This window comes from Pectinophora gossypiella, chromosome 3 (assembly GCF_024362695.1).
Source record: "Pectinophora gossypiella chromosome 3, ilPecGoss1.1, whole genome shotgun sequence".
Classification (NCBI taxonomy): domain Eukaryota; kingdom Metazoa; phylum Arthropoda; class Insecta; order Lepidoptera; family Gelechiidae; genus Pectinophora; species Pectinophora gossypiella.
The window spans coordinates 5852169-5869164 of record NC_065406.1 but is presented as its reverse complement, the minus strand read 5'-3'; the positions used below and the strand labels follow the sequence as shown (position 1 = coordinate 5869164).

Genomic DNA, 16996 nt, shown 5'->3' with positions numbered 1-16996 from the left:
ATTACGTTATCTATCGGAAACCAGTTCCATTGAAGTCCGTTGAGAATTGCATATTAACCCTATTAAGACTATAACGTCTGAGAAAATCCGCATAACATAAAGAACCACGGAATAAATCAATTATTAATAGAAATCCAACTAATTAGTAGTGCCTTTAGCTTTAATTTAATATAAAGAGTGTTAGTAACAAACAACTATGGTTGTAAGTATAGAAATTATGTTATCCCATTCGCTCTAAGCGCCTAAGTATCTATTTGTAGAACTTCTGTTGATTTTCGCATCCTGCGACCTTGCACGTGATCTCGTAGTGGTACTAAAAGCTAGGCATTTATCAAGTATATTCAATAGCAACCTTCAATAGTAACCCTGACACCAGGGTTGATGAGGTTGGTAATCCTCACAACCCACAGGAGAGAAGAGATCAAGTATATTGCGTGTTCCATTTGCAAAACAATAACCAAATTACACCAGATAGACTCACAAATTGAGTTTAGGCACTGTGAATCGAACCCAAAACCTCAAAGAACGAAAAACAGCGAACGATGTCCCGATTCCTCCGCCTGTTATGAATGAAAGGTCAATGACCCGTTGTTTATCCCCGAGAGTGTTACATAATACGTACCATTAGGCGAGTACACCCGCAAGTTGATGGGCACGGGCGAGATGCCCTTGTTGGAACCGGTGATGCGGTCCGTCTCCGCCTCGATCTCGCCGCGCACCTCGTTGAAGTCCACGAACTTCTTGCCTTTGCAGTGAAGAAACTCCGCATATTCTAGTACAATAAAAAACATGTTAATTTCAATCAACCGCGCTGGAGCAGGGTGAACCCCTTCCGATTCATTGAGGGGAGGGGGGTCACCCTTTCATTACGTGTTTACTTTTTTCTTATTCGATATGACAATCAATAAAATCACGTGACACATCAAATGCCTTCATTTTACGTCGTACGACGACACTCCTTGAGATGTATTAGAACTACAGGGAATAAAAGAAACAATCTGTTTTTACCCATCTACGGCAAAGCAAAAAGGAGGGTAATGTGTTTGACCGCTATGTATGTACAGTCATGAGCAATATAACGTACCCACTTTAGGACTCTGTCGCACTAACATATTTGACATTTAGTGAGACTTACAGTTCAATTTGTCAAAAAAGTTAATGTGACATGGTACCAAAGTGATACATATTAATGCTCGTGACCGTATGTCTGTACATCTGTTCCCTCCTAACTTGTAAACCACTTATCAAAATGTAACAAATGAGGTGTCACTAGAAGCATTTTGAATTATTGATTGTCCGCTGGTTAGGCTTTATGACGTCACACGAAATACAATGTGGCGCCATTTAAAAAATATATTTTTTCTAAGGGTTGGGTGTCATGAAATGACTTAGTTTCATTTATTAGTACATTGCAAATATGTGCATACTACTTGATTTTACCCATGGTATTATGTGTATTTCTGAGACATCATCAGAATAGTTTATATCTCCAAACCTTACCTAAAGTATATAATTCAAGCAAGTTATCTCAATAAAAAAGACCTCGAAATTTTAAAAAAGGTTAAATGTTAAACCCGACTACGGAAACATCGCGCTCTAAAAGTATGAAATAATACTATTTAATAAAGTAATGGCTATTACAATGATTGGCCACGTCCAATGCTTTACTTTATTGACCGTTTCCAATCAAGAAGCATCACTGGAACACGGGCTCCTCGGTCTGCGATCGACCGTAAAATAAATGAATCGGGTCAAGCAACTCGAGTATTTACTCATTACAACATCGATCAGCTTCCGTGACAGCGGAAACGATGGTTACCTTTAGGTACCTACCATTTTTTCCCCCCACAGGCGGACCAGTTTTATTTCAAAAGACCCTACCTGTTCTGTGAACCCTATTTTTAAGGGATTGAGGTTCTTGCGTGTAAACGAAACACGGAAAACAAAACTGACATGTTTTGGAACTTCAAAAGTAGTGCACATGTTTAAAAACGATTAATCCATGTTAATCTTATCACCGCGTGAAACTGGTCATTGCGTACAAAGCCTGAATAATAAAACAAAACAAAGCATCTATTTTTACCAAAATAAAAATAGTGAATCTCAAATACAATAATACTGGTGATCCGTCTAATGCACATTTCGTAAAAACAAGTTAATTCTAATAGTGTAGATAAACTTTGTCCTTTACACTATGTAATTTGAACATACCTACTTTCGCATGCAGTAGCATGGATACCTAATGCTACACCGACAAGAGCGTAGCTCTTAAATTAGTGATGATAACCTACTGTCGAAGGTACTATGAAAAGAAAGTGTGCACTGCTGAAATGGTGCGGTACGGGCCCGCGGTGCTTTAGCGCACTAAAGTCGAGGTAGAGAAAAAGTCGCTCATAACCGAATAAGGCTGCGTTTCCATTGACGCGGAGCTGTGCGGAGATGAGCGGAAATATGCAGGAATCGACCAACCACCGTGAGGGAGAGTGACAGAGCGCCTTCGTTTTTCGCTCTCTCGAACGCTGTGATTGGTCAAATCCGCACATCTCCGCTATTCTCCGCCCATCTCCGCGTCAGTGGAAACCCGGCCTAATGTGTGCCACTCAAACGCGGGCACATGTGTATGTGTTGGTTACTTTTTCAAGCCTAAAAACCGCGGACCGATTTCGATAAAAATTGACACAGGATATTTTTCAGTGACACACTGGAAAAATCTAATAAGTAATAAATCAGTTTTCTGGTATTACACATATAAGGAAACTAGTCGTGATACCACAATGAGAAACGGTGTCAGTCAAAACCATCCATGTCATTCTAGTGACTCAGAACGCTTTACTGTATTACGGCATTTGACTCACGAAATTGAAATCACGGTCTATGCCAAGGGTAAACGACTCTAATGATGGAAGATATGATTATGGCGTCATATGCACTGCTAGGACGCCAGTTACAATTCATCCGGTCGATACCAAATGGACCGACGATGAGTACGTAATGCGTATCTACAATGTAGGGAACAGTGCTATCACTTCCCGTGATAGCTAGTGCTATATTTCAAATATCTAAGTAGGTACATAATAGTTATTTCAAATCGCTCGTACTTCAATGATGAATCTGATGTTGTCTAGTCTCTTTAAGCATGTATCAGTAATTTGTGCTACTTTATATTAGCTATATCCTAAACTGTACTATACTATTAAAATATTTGCATTGTAGTAATTAGATTGACAACATAAGTTTAATACTACATCGTATTTTCTTGTACTCAATTACATTCCTATATAAAGATTGTTTTTTTGGGTATAATACAAACAAACGCCCATTGTTAGTCAAAGTTGTAAATAACATAAAATCACTGGACACTTAACTCTAGAAGGCGGAACACTGTTCCGTGTAGGGAGCAAAAACTTGGTAACAATGAAATGAATAAAAACTATTATCTTTTGAAATATCCCGATGGTAAGTTACTGAATTGCAATATGAATAAGTAAAAAATACAGCGCGCCGTAACTCATTGTATTACAGTCTGTAAAACAATTTACAGACTTACGATCTAGACGTCGAGACATCGTAAATGAAAATACATAACGATAATGAGACAAGGGACTCTGCAATATCGCAAATGGTAGTGTAATTACTCCTTTTAACATCCAGCGAATGGATCAAGGTTAATGATCACACATTTGTATGAGAAAACAAAAACAGACAATGCATAAAACAATCATGTAGGTAGGTACCTATCTATTCAGTCATAAGCATTGCCACTAACTGTGCTTATCATTATGCATTCACAATAAGAAATCCTATGTAATTATAATCATTTTCAATATATCTTAAATTACTGCTGACTGTATTCAGATTTATGATATTTAAAATATATTTTGAGGGGGTTTAAAAAACTTCGATTATCTTCATAATTTTTGATATGAATTACAAATACAAAATAGGACTAGGTAACACAAAATGCTTATTTTCATGGGAAAATAAATAATGACAAATGAAATAGACAAATATAAGGAATAGACAAGAGTCTTGGGAAATAAATAACAATACTGGACGGGATTATTCTTGGAGCAAAAAACAATGTAACAGCATTTGTACGTATATCGTCGCCTTATATGACGTTCTTATGTGATATTCTTCAACAAAACTTCTATTTCTTTCAATTAATTTCAAAGCGGGTAAGAATTTAGATCACAAATCTTCACCTGCATTGAAACTGGCTTGTCTATTGTGAGGTTCTGTTAACAAAAATCGCATCTGAATGTGATTTTTCGAAAAGGCGCCGTGGTGTTCTCTATAAGGCAACAATTGGGTACTTGACTGGGTCAAACATAAATTATAGAATGCTTATCTACAAATAGAAGACTTATTTTCGAATTTTATTCATGAATTAAGTAACAATGGGTACGACGTTTGACCACTTTTATTGATGATGTTACAGTACAGTATTTCCATACAAACTCCATAGAAAATTTTCGTTTTGACATTTCGTAAAATGTATCTCATTTGACTAGGTTGTCAAGTAACCAATTATATCTTTCTAGCTACAGTACACAGACAGGTACATACTTTTCTTGTCAACAAGAGGATGCATGAGCTTATTGATATATTAGGCAAGGGGTATTAAACCAAATACCAATGAAGAGTATGGCTGTGGCATGTACTATGTAATGTATGCTTTACCTGCATTGGCATGTATAAGCTGTAGGATCAGTGGACGTCGAGTTACTATACCGGAACCTCGGGGCAAGAAGTCTCTGTAACAAAAAATATGGATATGAATAAAACAAAACATTTTATTGATAAATGTATGTAAATATCAAGTGTCACTTGAAGTAGTCATTGGGGAACTGCTGGAAAATATGAAAATATCAAAAGTCCAATCAAGAGTAAACTAAAAGCAAAATCTACAATATACTATACTGCTGATATTTACTATCAATAGATTTTACTCTTGGCTACAATCTGCCAATGCTCAACATAATTCAATAACATTAAGTGTAAAATTACTAAACATTCCTAATTGGAAAGCTTTTATTAGTAAACAATAAAGTAATTGAAATTATTTGTAATAATAATAATTAATGTCTGCACAGTTTATCATTGCTTTTTTGTACAGCCAATTGAAATTGCATGAATTTGTTGGGCCTTGAACCAAGCTGATTAATGTCAGACAATGCAGCATAATTTGCCATTTATTCATCATCATCACAACCACATGAGTCATGTTGTAAATTCTATAATTGACCAGTACTTGGGGTAAATTTTTCAGAAATTAAAACAATTTTACGTAACTTTAATGTGGTTGGAAAATACCACATGACTGAGACAGTTCTGGTTACTGGACAACTGCTTTGTTTATAGGAGTATAATGTTGAGCACAATCTTATCAACCACATAATTATAGTACATTTTGCCTAAGGTCCATAAATACAGTAAGACCTTTAGTTTCAGTTTTAATTTAAGTTTAGGGCTACAAAGTTATAATAGTAGAAAAATAAACTTTATATTCAGCCTTTTTTTGTTCTTATAGTTCATATTATATTTATGAGTATGTACTGTTATATGTGTATGGTTATATATACTTATTATTAAGTTTGTAGTTAATACCTGAGTCACCTCGAATGCCTTTGATGTTGCAATAGCTCAATATAATTTCACATGCTTTAATCCGATGTTTATATATATGCATTTACTTATTAATGGCAAATATTATTCAAGAGCTGTTTTATTACAGTTTACTAAAACTCATGCTACTTGAAGTTTCAGTGGGCAGTTATAGTCAGTAAGAAACAGGTATTCACTAGAAAATTTCATAAATCTCAATATAAGGGCAAAGTCAACAGGAAATATGCAATTTGCCAGAATCAACTTGTGATAATAGCTGTATGATAGTAATTCAGAACATTCATTTCACTGTGATAATGTATCAAAGACAATATCCGTTACACTATCATAGGATACTTCAAAAATATTACAGTAGATAATGAGTAGCACCCAAATAAACCATCAATAACATTTTCTAAGTATGTCTTAATGCCATCAACATATATAATGAACAAAAACAGTCAAGTAAAAAACAAGAGTTCCCCCAAACATAAGATGAGTCATTCAAAGTAATACCACATAATCAACTGCACAGCCAGAAATTTATATTATAATAGGTTCCTGAGAGATCCTAACATTTCGTTCTTTGTTAACAGCATTGCTGTTTAGACCAAGGTAATGGATATTATTGTGCCCAAAAAGGTAAACAGGAAACAGGAGAAAATGAGGATTATAAAACCTTTCGTGAATTGCGTGACGATCAGGATTGACCAATATTCGTACGTTCATCACACCAGCTCACCTGCCGACAAAGTTTTCTAGCACTGAGCTCTTTCCAGCAGACTGACCACCCACTACAGCAATTTGTGGAAGGTCCAGAGACATGTGCACGCCCATAGTAACGAATGCATCTTGTAATTTGTTTACAATCGGGATCAACTGTTGCATTCCATAATTCCCAGCCATTTTTGTAGCTACTGAGATACATTAAAGTTTTTACACTAGAAAATCACTAACACTTTGCTCATCATCCGATTCATCATCGATAAACTACTTTTTCAATATGGTGGGTGGTTACGTTACGTTTTCTGTCAAAGTGTCAAAGAAAACAAAGCGCTGTGTGAAGTAACCACTTGAAAACATTTGCCATCTCTTTCACACTTATATGAAACTGGTTCTCAAAGACAATGATGGAGAGAAAACCGAGTTCATGAAGCGAAAAATTATAAAAGTAGCATACACTTCTAAAAACAACCAATAAATAAAAATAGGTATAGTACAATACTTGAAAAAATAATAAACATCTTTTATTTTTACGTAGTTAGGTATTTGACAAGTTGAACCTAAGTGAACCAATGACATTTTTTTTTTTTTTTTTTTTTTTTTTTTTTTTTTGGCATGACGCGGTTTGCGTATTTGCCACCGACAAAACGAGGAAACATTTCATGAAAATAAAAGGAATTTAGTGAAACAGGAATTTAGGAAGAAGGATCAGAGGATGGGGATATATATTATAAGATAGGATTATAATTTTATATCATTAACACAGATAAATATGGATAAGAATTTATATATATCAAAGTTATTATATGAAAGAAGGATAGGGATACTAGTAGGTAAAGGGATATTTATAGAAAGTAAATTACGATATAAAAAATTAGTGTTATTTATAGGACAAGCAAGAAATATGTGGTTAACATCGGCAACGTCCAGCCCGCAGTCACATATAGCACAGTCTATTATACCAAATTTAGCGAGTTGAGCTGGGCTACTAGTGTGTCCTAACCGCATACGGATAAGACAACTTGTAGCCCTTTTACTAAATTTAAATCGGAAAAACCACGGTTTAGAAAGTAAGCTAGGTTGGATTAAAGCATAAAATTTGCCTTTGCTTTGACTACTTTTCTCCCATTCGTCTTTCCAGGCATCGTGGAGAAACGAAGCAGGAAGTGCCATTAAGTCATGGGAATAATTTTTGTAGGGCACCATGTCACCACACTCTATTGCATCCTTAGCCAGATGATCAGCTCTATCATTCCCACCAATGCCACAGTGACTGGGAACCCAAGCAAACACCACTGAAAAACCTAATAAATGGCACCTGTGAAGAAGCTTTCTGATTTCTATAATGATGGGAAAAACTATTTTTGATTTAAAAGGAAATTTAGCCAAAGCCTGAAGAGCACTTAGTGAATCAGAGAAAATAATCGTTTCTTTAAGTTTGACCGTCAAAATATAATCCACGGCTTTAAACAGACCAAAACATTCCCCTGTAAATACTGAAGTTTCGGCAGGAAGTTTAATCTTTTGGACTATGTTAAATTGTTGATGGAAAACGCCAACACCAACACAGCCACTTTGACACTGTTTCGAGGCATCAGTAAAAATGTGGTGAAAATGAGACCAATCGCGTTCCTTGACAAAATTGAAAGAATGTTTCGCCTCTGGTTCATTCTTACTTATTCCAATATTGAGATGAATGGAAGGGGTTAATATTAGGGAAACAAAGCTGCTACAAAATAGAGGGTAAACTACAGTTTGATGAGTAGGTGCTTTAAGGTAAATAAACTTTTGATAACTTTTGACTAAACAAGGGATCGATTTATGTGCCCAATATGTTGTCGAGTTGACATCGTCAAACAGTTGTTCTAACTTAGACCGTAGAGGATGATTTACCAACTGAAAGGCTCTGAAAATAAATTTATCCGATTGATACTGTCGGCGTAAGAATAAAGGAGCATCATTACATTCAATTTGAAGACAAATAATGGGGCTAGATTTCATAGCTCCACAGATTATTCGTAACGCTTTAGACTGAATGGCATCCAGCTTTTCGAATGCAGTGCTATTACCAGGAGCCAGTACAAAAGAGCCATAATCTATTACACTTCTAATGATAGCATTATACAGAAGCTTAAGAGTAAATGGATGGGCACCCCACCATACACCTGACAAACATCTTAAAATATTTAGATTACGTTCACATTTACCTACTATGAAATCACAGTGGGCCTTCCCTGTTAAGTGGGTATCCAAAACAACACCTAAAAACTTAACTTCATTCCTAACCGGGATAGAATAGCCATCATAGTAGACAAAGAAAGGAGGAGGAGCTCTCTTTCTGGTAAATACCATAACGGAACTCTTAGATGGGGCTATCTCAAGGCCATTTGAATCAAGCCATGTTTTAAGTCCAGAGAGAGCAGAGGATAAAGAGGAACACGCAACAGGAATATCACGATCTGTGCAATAAAGCAACAAATCGTCAGCGAATTGAAGGATACTTACCCTGTCCCCGATTGAGGATTCTAAATCGTGGGTGAAAATGTTATACAATAAAGGACTCAATACAGATCCCTGTGGTAATCCCTTCCATACTAGTCTTGTGGCTGAGTTAGAGTTATCAAGAGGCAAATTAATACACCTTTCAGATAACATATTATAAATAAAATTGGACAGAATATTTGGGACATTCAAAGTTCTAAGTTTAGACAAAAGGATTGATAAGTCAACACTATCATAAGCAGACTTAACATCTAAGAAAGCCGCTATGACGGAATGGTTAAGCGTAAAAGCTAATCTAATGTCAGTCACAAATATAGCAATGTTGTCAATCGTGCTTCTACCCCTTCTAAAACCAAACTGACTGCTACCCAACAACTTCCCATTTTCAATGTACCATTCAAGGCGTATCTTAACCAGATGCTCTGCAATCTTCATCAGAACTGAAGATAAAGCAATGGGGCGGTAATTGGTAGCCTCAGAAGGATCTTTATTTGGTTTGAGAATGGGGATTATTGTTTGGATCTTCCAAGCAGATGGGATATTACCAGTGATTAGAATTGAATTGATGAGTTCAAGAAAGTATGAAAGGGCCTTATCATTTAAATGACTCAAGAAGGAATACGGGATCCCATCGCAGCCCGGGGCAGAATCTTTTACCTGTGATAGAACACCCTTGAGCTCTTCAAGAGAAAAAAGACTGCCGATACCAAAAGTAGTCGGAGATATAGCCGGTAATATAATGTTCTGAGGCACAAAAGGAGGCGCCAGCCGATCCAAGAAAGGATCAATCAAAGAAGAAGGAAGGAAACCTGAATTAGTATCTCTGAAAGCGGATCTAAATCTTCTGATACTCTGCCACACTAGGGATGGCCGAGTATCAGGAGACAGAGCCAAGCAGAAATCCTTCCAACTTTCATACTTCTTTTTCTTAAATAACTTTCTAGTTTCTTTCATAATTATAGATAATGAATTAAAATTTTCATCTGTAGACAATTCACGGTATATTATTTCTGCTTCCTTTCTCCTTCTGATAGCTTCTGTGCAATCACTATCCCACCACGGAGGGGATGGGATGTAACCAGAGGGTCTGCTTTTTATTGGGAAAATTTCATCGGCGACTTCAATAAATGCTTTGGCAAGTGCTTCAGCACATTGTGTTTCAGAGTCCTGGTCAATTTTGGGAAGAGAGCAAATTCTACTTTCCAATATAGAACTAAAAGTAACCCAATCCGCGTTACTGAGATTATGTTTTAGAAAGGAAGAACGCTTAATACTAGGGGTCAACCGGAATGGAAATGTAAGAGATATGGGATAATGATCACTACCGTAAGTAGATGATAAGGGGCTCCAGCTAATTGTAGGGGCTAGAGATGGAGAGCAGATAGTAAGATCCGGAGCACTAAAACCTTGGGCAGGAGAAGTTCGACGGGTTTGAGAGCCATTATTTAATATACATAAATTGTGAGAATCTATAAGATCCAAAATATGGAGACCATAAGCATTTGGTGCAGTACTTCCCCAAGAGGGATGTTGGGCATTAAAGTCGCCTAATAAAACGAACGGCTTAGGTAAAATAGATATGATAGAATCTAGTTCACGAAAGACTGCGGAACAAGGTTTAGGTATATATATAGATACAAAACAAATATTATTTACAATAGCTGCAATCATAAACAAATTGGTACTATGAGAAGGAAGAATAAAATGAGAAAAATTAAGAGGATGACGAACAAGTAGAGCTACGCCGTCATGACCATCAGATCTATCTTCTCTGAGGCAAGCGTAACCTGAAATCTTAAATGTATATTCAGGTTTTAGCCAGGTTTCCTGTAAACCTATTATAAAAGGTTTATATTTATTTACAAGATGAACAAGTTCATTTTTTCTAGCATTAATGCTTAGACAATTCCACTGCAGTGCAATGGCCAACTGGTCCATTAACGGATGGTGTTTTAGAAAAAGTGTCAAGTAAAGACGCAGCGTTGGACGGTACATTATTGTTATTAACATTACATTGGGACAATAATTTAATAAGAGCCATAATTAAATCTGTGATTGACATTTCAGATGTATTATTATTTTGGATGATGGCACATCCATTGGAGGGTGCAGGCATATTCCTATCAGCAACCAAGGCAGCGTGAGCTACCTTGTCGTAGCCAACTCCGGGTTTAGGTAAAGATTTTCTTTCGGTAAAAACAGTTTTCTTGTACGAGAAATGATTATTGCTGGTATTGGAAGGTTGACTGTCATTTTCTATGGTACTACGAGAAGCCGAAGCCAAAGGTGGCACGCTCGGAGATGACAATAAAGCATCCGCATACGATAACCGAGATATAGGCGGGTGAAGCTTAGCTGCTTCCAGATACGACAGGCAGTTCTTAGCCATAGATTCTTTTATGGACCTTTGTCTTTCAAATTCTAAACATTTTTTGCTATTTGCAAAGTGAGGACCTTTACATAAGCAACAATAAGCTTGTTCTTCTGACACTGCACAACTTGCTCCTGAATGTCCTTGACCGCATTTGTAACACCTTGGCCCAGAATGTGCACGACAGTTATCTTTGACATGACCAAAGCGGCAACAATTGAAACATTGTATTGTCGGGAAAATGTACAACTCTACAGGTAAAGAAGTATAACACATAAAAATGCGCTTGGGCAAAATTTGTCCGTCAAAAGTTACCACCACTGACTCAGTAGCTTTGAATTCAGCTTTACCTTCAGTAATTATTTTGCGTCGTATTCTTCTAATTTTTAATATTGGGCCGCAACCAATCGGAACATTAATGTTTGCCTGGACTTCATCATCTGACCACTCTGATGGCACACCACGTACAATACCAACCCGTGTAACGGAAAAGGAAGGAATGAAAACTTTGTAGTTTTGCTCTACTAAAGCTGGATTATTCAGAAATTGGTTGGCATCCATGTATTTTGAAAACGACAAAGAGAGCCGATTTCGGCCAATGCGTTTCAGGCTACCATTTATGATATTTGGCACAGAATGATTCTTAAGGAATTTGCCAAAAGTAACTGGATGCAGTGAAACACTGTCCTTGGGATCAGTTTGCTGTTTTTGAATGTGAACAATATAAGGAGCTGCATCGGATTGTACAAATTCACCTCTTGAAATGGGATTTGTTAAAGACTTTTCAGGGTTACTTAGGGATGGTTCCGGTTGTTGACTAGGAGATTGAGTGGTGGTGACGACAGGCCTGCTATGAGGAATTGTATGAGGAGCTATAAATTCAGTCGACTCTAAAGTAGTAGAGCATTGGCACTCATCATCTCTATTAATCATGGTATTTCCGTGTTTGCGTTTATGTTTGCGACTTCGCTTATTGCAGTGACTACATACTGAAGTACGAGCAAGACGTTTACGAGATTTACACGTACTGCGGTCAACGGTCATGGAGCCATCAGTATCCATGCCCGTATCCACGCTAGACTCGTCATTTTGGGATATAGTTACAGTGTGGCTTACATAAGGTGGGTGACCAGACCCGCCCGGGTCTGGATCCCCCACGGGATCCATAAGAAAAATACAGTAAAAGACTTACCAAGAGTCCAGTATATATATGACACAGAAACTAAAGAAATAATAAAATATATACAAAAATAACAATTTATAGAACACTATACACAATATTTATTGATCCTACTGATCCAAACCTTACAGAAATCTACTAAAATTAGAAAATTAACACAAAAAGCCAAAAAACACGACCGCCAAATTCGATGTTTCCCGCGCTTTTCCCAATGACATTTCAAATATTAGTAAATCAATATTTATTGACATGCGCACTAAATGTAGGACACTACGCGAATTATAATCTCAAAATATAGGCAATACACTTGAAGACAGTAAATAATATCAATTCTTCTAATTGAGTTAAAAATATGTATATAAAATATAATTCAAGAATATTTATTTTATTTTAGCATAATTTGAGTATTTGAAATTACAATTGAACAGCCTAAAAAATATATATCTACTCAAAAATAAATATTAAATCCTTTTAAATTTAATTATGTAGCGTCCAGTATATTTTTATTGGATTTACGGTTATAAATATCATATATAGTGCCAAGAAAAAAGGAAACTGTTAACTAAAAAAATATAAAAAAAATATTTAATTGCTTTTAAAATAAAATACAGAAAGGACAGCAGCCTAATTATCCAGAAAAAAGAGAATTTTACTTACTTGCCCACGAAATTTTCTAGCACTGAACTTTTTCCTGCGGATTGACCACCCACTACTGCTATTTGTGGTAAATCCAACTGCATATGAACACCCAATTGTGTAAATGCATCTTGCATTTTATTCACAATTGGGATCAATTGTTCCATTCCTATATTCCCCGACATGGCTGCCGGTTTTTCTTAAACACTTTACGTTTTATGAACTTCTCCGCAGATCTTCGCCTACTGATTTTCCGTTCATCAATATGGTTGAACTAAGTCTCATTGCGCAGGCGTGGGTAAAGAGAAAAACAAAACATACAGCTATCTCTTCGTGAAAAATCATTGAAACTTGCTATTATACCTACGTAAAGTACGTAGCACAGGTGTTAGTATCTAAACACTAAACATGAAAAAGATGAAGTAGCTAGCTAAATTATCAATTTGATATTTTAAAAGTGTAATCTCGACGTACAACTCAATATCATCACTAGACAAAACCTTGTTAGCGCCTTTTTGAAAAATGATAATCCGACTAAATTTTCTTCAAAAATATGTAGATTTCTTTTAATTAATTTTATTTTGGGTACAAATTAAGACTACAATTTTTTTACCTGGATTAAAGCTACCGCATCTTTTGCGAAGTTTAGGCGCTTACAAAGGTTTTTGAAGGCGAAATTGTACAATTTTAATATGATCTAATTGAAACTGTGCTTCGGAGACCACGACAAATACTATTGTCACGTGTGATAGTCCTTAACAATTCCAAGTCCTAAAAATTCTGGTAAATAAGTTGGCCAATTACCCAAATAACTCTACCACCCGCAATGGACAAGCAAATATGCTCCATACCTAGTATGGTTCTGTATTTAGCAGTAAGGCGTATAGCAACCGTGGGTGTCTTTTAGCACACATAACCAACTGGCTAGCTAATAGAAAGCTTAAAGTAACATAATTTCACCCCCAATTATCTTGGCTTTATACGTGACCGGTCCCTGACGTATAAGTAACATCTAGATTTCGTCAAGCAAAAATTTAAAACCAGAGTGAACATCCTCCGACGTCTAACGGGTACAAGCTGGGTTAGCTGGGGGACTTCTGCGTCTGTTCTCTGAGTACTGAGCGACCGTGTGGTACCGCAGTGCACCCACACAAGGTCGACCCTCAGCCACACGAAGCAATGCGCCTTATAACGGGAGTGATAAGATCTACCCCACTCCCCTGGCTTCCAGTCCTGGCTCATATTCCACCGCCTGGGCTACGTAGGTGAGTGGAATAAGTGCTTCTACATGTACCGCTCTGGGCCCATGCCAATAAGGGACACGCTAGATAACCTACCTTTATACGCCTTCCATCAAGGTCAACGATCTGGAATGACGATCGCATAAGAGGTCTATGCAGTGTAGAAGATACGTGAAGGCTAGAGTGGAACATGTTCGACGGCACAAATTCAGACCTTATTGGGGATAGCACGCGGAGGGTCCCTGGCTTTAACTCTAAATGAAAAATCTGGACCTGACTGAACCGGTGTAGGACCAACCATGGAAAGTCGAACCACCTACATAAATGGGGCTTAAAGGAGTCGCCATACTGTGAATGTGGTCACCCCAATCAAACCCTATCTCACATAGTGAACGAGTGCCCTCTATAGTGAATGGTTCCCAGGTGGCATAGCCGAGCAGCATTGTGTGATGGATGCGGCAGAGACTTGGCTAGAGGATCTTAAGCTGGATAATATGATCCACGCAAGATATTTTATTTTTGTCTGCCATACGCAATAATAAAGCACACGTAATGCCTTTCATTATAGTTTCAAAAGGCATAAAACATTATGCTTTTTGGAATGTGCTTTTTTGACCTAATTGTTGATTGGCATATTAGTTTATTTTACAACCAAGTTTCGAATGACATACAACTGTGTTTTTCAGCATATATTTAGTAAGTAACCATAAACACAGTCAATCAGCTCTCGAGAACAAACACTATAGGACCCCGACACTGACCCTGCCGGCGTGGTCGATAATTTCACTTATTTAGTGCTTATCGCACTCGGCCCACTAGGGTCGATTAATCCGGCCAAGTTGTTAATGGTATTTGCGACAAATCTGCACATGTGATAATAACAAGTTATAATCTTAAGTTTTAAAAGCAATGTAGGTGAATCAAAGTTATATTCATCATAAATTATAATTATAACAGGATTTCAAATATCATGAAAAACTTTTCTTGTTATTATTGTCAGAAAGTAACGCGCATTCGGTCTCCTGGAAGAGATTTCTAATAGTAATCAGATGAACCGTTTGTTTGCCTTGTATTAATTTAGTTGTTTTATATTCTGTTCTGTGACTATTAGCAAATATCCAGTTAGAACTTACGTTAGCTGGTAGTGATGTGCCGGATCGTTAAAAGTGTATATCCGCGGATACGGATCTGAATACGGATATTTAGTGTAAAGATCCGCGGATACGGATACGGATCTTTATTTTCTTAAAAAACAAGATTAAAGTTTTAGTAATTTCATTGTTATAAAAGTGATATTTTATCTTGCTTTCATTATAAAGATCTATCTATCTAAATGTTTGCAAAATAAAGGTGCCAAATATTTAATTTTAAGAAATATAAACAATTGAATGGAATTTTATAGTTTTTTATTTAATAATTCTACTTAAGCGTGAAAAGTAACGGACATGGATACGGATACGGATTTTTCTTTTATCTCGGATATCCACGGATACGGATACGGATATTCGGAACATCACTAATAATAACTGGATATTTGCATTTTTGCAAGATTCTAGGATATTTTTGCGTTTACGGTATATTGTAATTAGATAATTTGACCATTTTTCAATATTAAAATGGGTATATAGTAAATGATCCATAAAAGATAGGCATATGTCATTGTGAAATTTTCTGTAGAACTAAAAAGAAGAACAATTCCACATTACATTGTTTTCTTATAAGTTAAAGGGACTGAGCAGTTTTTTCTATAAGCTCCAAATTGGCTTTAATCGCGAACAGACAGATAGACGCGGTGGGCGTCTTTTGTTTTATAATATTGACGGATGATATATCTATTGATAAAGGCTCTATTACATAGGGGTACTCAAAAGTGCCTTAACTAGTTAGTAATTATTAGACCGTATGAAATTAGTTACGGTAGTATTCTAATAACAGACCCGAATTGATTTATGGATTTTTGACAATTAAATGAAGTACAAAAGCATGCATATGGATTATGGGTATAACGTTATGCAACACGATGAGTGTGACAAAAACAGTTACGTATTTTAGAAATTGATTTAGGTTTACGTGACCCACCCAATATGGAGAAATGTAATTTTGACCATTTTTTGTCAATTTTGACTCTAGTTCGAAGAGGCAGATATCATTTTAATTTAAAAAGTGAGATCTGCTTTTGTATAATACTACAGAATAATACCCATTTAGTAAGAACAGAATAGTCCCGTATAACTGTCACGTTGACAGTTATTGGCGTTTTCTAAAGTGTTGCTACGGTGATATTAGTAATTATTTAATGTTTCATCCATCGAAGTTGTAAATTTATTTATGAATCTTGAAAAATATTTTTAGATACTTTTGATTACTGCCATTAATTCTCAGATTTTATTGAAAACTTTGTTTGTCGAATAATTTATTTGCAAGGTTCATTTCAGTAAAATAGCAACATTGTAGCAATCTTGAATCTATTGACAACCATAGACTAAATCATTTACTTTTTTTAATTTAGGGTATGGGGTAATTTATCTTCATGGCATTATTTTCTTTTGGGTATATTAGTAATTCTTGTTATTTTAGATATTTTCTGATGCGCATTTACGAAGGTATATTAGCCGATATTAAATTTATCATTGTACTTAATTATTCCATTGTTTCAGCAGTCGTGGAACTTTCAAGTTTTCGGTACGTGTCATTGCCACCAGAGTGCGCTGTTTCGCGTCTTTATTCTTTGTGACG

The 16996-nt window shown here is 36.2% G+C and overlaps 1 protein-coding gene across 7 annotated transcripts in view; it reads right to left on the bottom strand.

Moving 5' to 3' along the window:
* The window catches only part of LOC126381970 (dynamin), a 35005-nt gene extending 21779 nt beyond the window's left edge, over positions 1-13226 (bottom strand). For 2 of the 7 annotated variants that reach the window (XM_050031602.1, XM_050031604.1), the window contains exons 1-3: positions 6350-6863; positions 4684-4757; positions 623-772 (exon numbers count right to left, since the gene is read on the bottom strand). In XM_050031602.1, coding sequence (XP_049887559.1) covers positions 623-772; positions 4684-4757; positions 6350-6513 — 388 coding nt within the window. In that variant the 5' untranslated portion in view covers positions 6514-6863. Of the gene's footprint in view, positions 1-622; positions 773-4683; positions 4758-6349; positions 6864-13040 lie in introns of those variants that run through there. The other 5 variants (XM_050031603.1, XM_050031609.1, XM_050031607.1 and 2 more) reach the window with 5 other exon arrangements.
* Between the last annotated feature and the right edge of the window lie 3770 nt (positions 13227-16996).